Source organism: Morone saxatilis, unplaced genomic scaffold, assembly GCF_004916995.1.
Source record: "Morone saxatilis isolate NCDOM2014 unplaced genomic scaffold, NCSU_SB_2.0 Contig16, whole genome shotgun sequence".
NCBI lineage: Eukaryota > Metazoa > Chordata > Actinopteri > Moronidae > Morone > Morone saxatilis.
The window spans coordinates 3,893,404-3,898,859 of NW_023339718.1; the positions used below are offsets into that span (position 1 = coordinate 3,893,404).

General features: G+C 38.8%; 1 protein-coding gene across 1 annotated transcript in view; it reads right to left on the bottom strand.

Annotated features, from left to right (window-relative positions):
• asb6 (ankyrin repeat and SOCS box containing 6) overlaps positions 1-3,892 on the bottom strand; it is a 6,001-nt gene extending 2,109 nt beyond the window's left edge. The window contains exons 1-6 of the mRNA XM_035659061.1: positions 3,828-3,892; positions 3,392-3,534; positions 2,561-2,742; positions 651-757; positions 447-555; positions 280-366 (exon numbers count right to left, since the gene is read on the bottom strand). Of these exons, the coding sequence (XP_035514954.1) occupies positions 280-366; positions 447-555; positions 651-757; positions 2,561-2,742; positions 3,392-3,501 (595 nt within the window). The 5' untranslated portion in view covers positions 3,502-3,534; positions 3,828-3,892. The remainder of the gene's footprint in view (positions 1-279; positions 367-446; positions 556-650; positions 758-2,560; positions 2,743-3,391; positions 3,535-3,827) is intronic.
• Between the last annotated feature and the right edge of the window lie 1,564 nt (positions 3,893-5,456).

The following is a 5,456-nucleotide window of genomic DNA, read 5'->3' on the forward strand; positions in this document are numbered from 1 at the left end:
CAACACCCAGCAGTTAAAAATCTTGTCAGTCACTTTCTTCATGCCTGGATCACTGGATTGGTTCTGCTCCATTTTCAGTTGCGTTAAAAACTGTGTGTGCATATTTTAGTCTGACAAGCACTGACAGTTTACTTTGATCTCAAAATGCATACAAGTGGACAGGTATGCATACTAACACAAGTTTCTGAATGTACTGGTTTAACCTTGATCCTCTTAGAGAGAGTATTTGAATGACCAAACGTGGAGAAGCAGGCAACGTGAAGATGAAGGGAGTTTTACCTCTCTGCAGCAGAAGCCGGATGTTCTCTGTGTTGTGCACGGTGAGTCCGTCGCTGCTTGCCAAGGCATGGAGCAAAGGCGTTTTTCCTTTGGAGACCAGACCAAAGCAATCAGTTTTCCGAATCAGAGGGTGACTGTAAGAATTAGGCTGGGCAATGTGAATTTACCGTGTTTATCCCTTGCGTTCACATCGGCACCCATATCCAGCAGGGTCAGCAGGCAGGGGAGCCTCTCTGACTCCTCGCTGGCCAGATCCAAAGGACTGCTCTCATGGATCTACCAAGTAACGTTTAGATTATTGACATGAAAGGCTAAGAAAGAGGGATACGATAAGAATGAGAGAGGACATGAATATTAGAAAGCTGCCTCACCCTGTCTCTCTTTTCAATGTCTGCTCCGTGCCCGACCAGCAGCCTCACCATGTCTGGCCTGTTCCTCAAAACTGCTATATGCAGAGGATTGTAGTAAGACACCGGGTCTGGAGAGGAGAAACAGATATTTATATTAATCAAAATGACGACATTACATTTTCTAGGGATGCAATGTGGATCCAATATGATACCTGCTTCTCATGGCTAATACCGATAAGATAACCAATAATTTCACATTTTTGTATTTTAAAGAGTTAAAGAGCGAAAACCTGCAGTTTGTGCACACCTGAGGGTAAGAAAGGGTACGGCTTAGTGAGCAAAGATGAATGATTTAACACTTCTGACTCTTCAAATGTTCTTTTTTTTCTAGTAAAATACTTCACAACCATACTTTGGCTTCCATAAAACATAAAGCCTATCAAACCTTCTGCAAGAGTTCAAAATAAATTGTTATTATTCTCGACTGATTATTCATTGGCTATCATTTCATTTTTGGAATAACACATAATAATATAAATTGAATGAATGTTTGATGGTGTTTTCTCAAACTGCTGGGTGTTTCTCTATCCCCCTGTGGCTGGCAGCAATCCAGATAACACCTTTTAAAAAGAGATCCAAGCAATGAGGCCAAACAAATGTAAGACAGAATTTAAGAAGAAAAAACATGATGGAGGGAGACATTATAAAACATAATGTAATTCATATAAATATGTACAAAAATAAGAGACATTAAATCCATAAAACCAAAAATAAACAAATAAATAAAATGACGACATCTCATGAAGCCAAGTCTATAAAATGGGTTTTAAGGAGTGATTTCAAAGAAGTTACTGATTCTGAAAGCCTCATCTCCTCGGGCAGGTTGTTCCTAAGCCGAGCCGTTATTTACTGCCTATATGTGTCTATACATTACTGACCAAAGTCTCTTTGATGTATATTTCATGATCAGTGTCCAGATTAGTAAGCAGCATGTATGGGACTAATATCATAGCTGGCACGCTGTCTGTCTGATAGCTGGCACGAGTTAACATATTCTTAGACAGGCAAAGGATGAGGAAAGGCAAATGATGGCAAATATTTAGAGGAACTTGGAAATTTTTGCGTGCTCTATGGGAGCATTTGTCAGTGTTAATTTTCTGGAAAGAGGCATTCAAGAAATGTAAAAGGATGAATGAAGCAGCCTCTGCCAGGATCCCCTAATTATGTCCCTGGGGAAGAACATTCTTGCTACCGCCAGAGGTCACCACAGCAGAGTAAGGATGAGCCCTGGCAGGTTTCATCACAGCAGCGAGACGTGCTGCGCTGCACTTTGCTAAAGGGAGACTCGTTCTCTCAAGTCTATGTGGACACTTTGCTCAATTTATGTATGCAGTTCCTGGCGTGAAGTGTGAAAATGGCAGGTCCACTCGTACATTCTGTCACTAAATTGTCTTTATGAATTTATATAACCCACGATCACACATTAAAAATGGAGCAAGATGGATGCTAGAGGGATAGTTACGTGTCAACACAGCAAAAATATATTTCTCTCTTTGTAATCATCTCCAGAGTGTGAATACCCCTCCTGAAAACAGCCCTACATACTGGGGAATAGTGACCAAATAAAACCACTAATTAATAAGTATAATTCAAACTGAGGCACTGAACACATTTCTAGTGATTGTACTGCACTTAATTTGCCATGGGAACAAAATTAACTTAAAATAATCTAAACTGTTTGCTCAAATGAGCATAAAACTGACTTAACAAACGAATCCTTGTAGACTCTGAGTAACAGAAATGCTGCATTATGCATGATGGACAGTATGCATAGGACAAGTGGGACTGAGTGCAATAGCCAGAGTAACCAGTACTACAGTACAGTACTTTATGGAAAAGTTTGTACAGATTCACTAATGATTATTTCTCACCTTCAAAGTTGAGATCAGCTCCGTAGCGTAGAAGGATTTCAGCTGCGTACACGAGTCCCCGCTCTGCCACCCTAAACAGAGCATAGCTGATGCCCTCCACAAACACTTCTGACTGGGACTCCCGCTCCAGAAGCTGCACCAGAGAGCTACAAAGACCAGACTTATCCTCAGGGCTTCGGACTCTGAACACAAGAGTGAAGGAGAGCCGCACTGTTTTATTTAAACTGTATGAAACACCACCAGTGTTTCTGTCAAATGTCAAATGCATTCTATACTGCCAGCGGTTATTATACCATAACTTGGATACAACATACTGCTACAGATAACTGAACTTTAAAGCACCAGTGTGTAGGATTTACACGCATAAAGCGGAGAAGCTGCAGATTGAAACTATTTGAACACAGCTCAGCGTTTTAAAGGCCCTGTCTAGAGTCGGTGTTTGGTTTCTGGACTCTGTAGATAAAAAACGCTCATATAACTTTCAGGTTATTCAACAAAAAAGAAAATTATAAATATTTTATTCGGCCAATTAGGGATATAAGGAGGCTCTTAACTCACCATTCGATAAAATTCACGATACGATTTTCTCACGATTGTTTTTAACAAACTGTAAAAATGTATTTCTGAGGTAGGGGACAAACAAAACAAGGCGTATGTCCTTTTTTGGAGTGAAACTGATGTCTTTGCGCCTTGATCCATTTTTCATCTCAATACTGAATATTCCCATATTTGTATTGTCGCAGTGCTTTATGCATACTAAGGTTAAACATACTGGAAATGAAAGTGTGCACACAACCAACCAATAAAAGAACACACTGGCTTTAGTATTACCTGTCCTCTTCACCACCATCTCTCTCCTCCAGTCCAACAACACACATGACAGCATCTACCAGCGGCTGATACTCATAAATGATCCTTCTGAAGCCGTGGAGGAAAGGCATGGCTCAGTTCATCCAAGATCTGCAAAACAACAGCTAACAAACAAGAAAACACAAACAAAAAGTGTCAACGTCATGTCAGACCAGCTGGCTCTGCGTTATCTGTCCCGTTCAGCTGACATTACACTATTAACGCTATTACTAACATCAGATAGATAGCGTTACATCTGGCTGGCTGACAGTTAACTGGAAGTCATTTGTGTTATAAAGAACAGCAGTTATGTTGAATGCTCGCACTGCCGGCTAAATGCCTCAGTCGTTACTCGATCAATGATGAATTAAAGTGTTTTGAGGGGAATTATTTAAGAGAAATTAAAAGAGAAACTCACTCAGACGCCTTCAAAACAGGAAGCGTCCACCACGCCCACATCCGCCCCACGCTGTTTTCTTTCCCCTTTACAACTGTAACGAAGGTTCCGCTTCACGCTTTGTCCTTCAACTCTAGCTAATAGATTTAGAATTGTTCTTATTTTGATATTCTTATATTGACCTTTGAGCTTACCTTTGTCTGTAGTTTTTGTTGTTGTTGTTGAACTGTAAACATATATTATAATATTAAATATCATTATGTTTTACACTGCTAACTTCCCTGGATAGTATTTTGCACATTCCTGTACAACTCTTCATTCATTTATTTAAATAACAGTCATATTGTAGATATTGTTTTCAATTAAATTATTAATATGTTTCTATGTTTCTTGTTTCTTTCTGATTTTAATTTACCAAATTCCTTGTATGTGAAAACCTACAGTGAAAAGTATTGTGACAATTACTTTTTAATTGTACTTATAATAATATGAATATTTACTCAGTGGCTGTGGGGTAAAACAATGATGTTCACCTGTGTGGCTTACACCAATATGAGACATGAAAAATTCAACGGCATCTGTCAGATAGCACAAAATATTGGACCTGAGGCATATTGTCAGCTACAGCATTATACGTGCTGTAATACATCTTGGACAAAGGTTTACTCAGAAGACAGACGACTTTTAAAACACATCCCCCTCTAGACATCCCAACTGTGAACATATGCCAGACAAAATAAATGTTCCCTGTTAGCGAATAATCAAGTCAATCAGCATGTTTTTATCAGTTTTCTTTGTACAACATAATGTGTTAAATGGCTACGAATGTCAAATTTCACAGATCATAATTCACAATTCTCTTTTTTAAATCTGACATGTTCAGCCATGTGTTTGACAAACCTTTGACAATATTTCTCATTATGTGGCTTTCTTCCTGAAGTCATTGATGATTACCATTTGGAACTTTTTATTTGATGTTCTTACTGAATAAATGTGACCAACTAAATATTTTACCACCAACACACAGTTCTAAAGAATATATTTTGTCCATATGGCACATCAGTCTAAGACAGCAGCTTTCAGATGTTTTTTTTTTTTTGACAACTATGCCATTATGCTGACAGCATCTGTGCTAACAGTCGCCTTTGTCCTGTTTAGCAAAGAAACCCCTGCCGTGTCTGGTTTTGGTGACAGATGGCTCGCTTTGAGAAGCGTTGAGGAGTGTTCTCTTACAAAAGATGTAATTTTTAACACATCTGTGTGTCTGATTTTGAATACAACATATGTTAAATGATGTTAATTTTAACACAACATATGCCGTTGCTGACATACTGTATCATGTTTTGGAAAGTAATGCAAACGTCTTGCTGAGGAAGACACATCAGTTCAAACGACATCCTTTTTAAGAGTGTGAGACCGCCAGCAAAAGAACTTAAACACTTTTGGTCTGGTGGATGTGACAAATATGGGATGGTTTTGAGCGTGAAAATAAATACTGTCGAACCAAGTGAAACTCTTTGAACTGACTTCACCAAAGGACGTTCAGTAACAAGAAAAGTCGAGTATAATTTCTGTTTGCAGAGTATTTTATGAAGCTCATGCTATATTGCACTAATAAGGCGAGCAGAGATTATGTAGTGTAAAATGTGT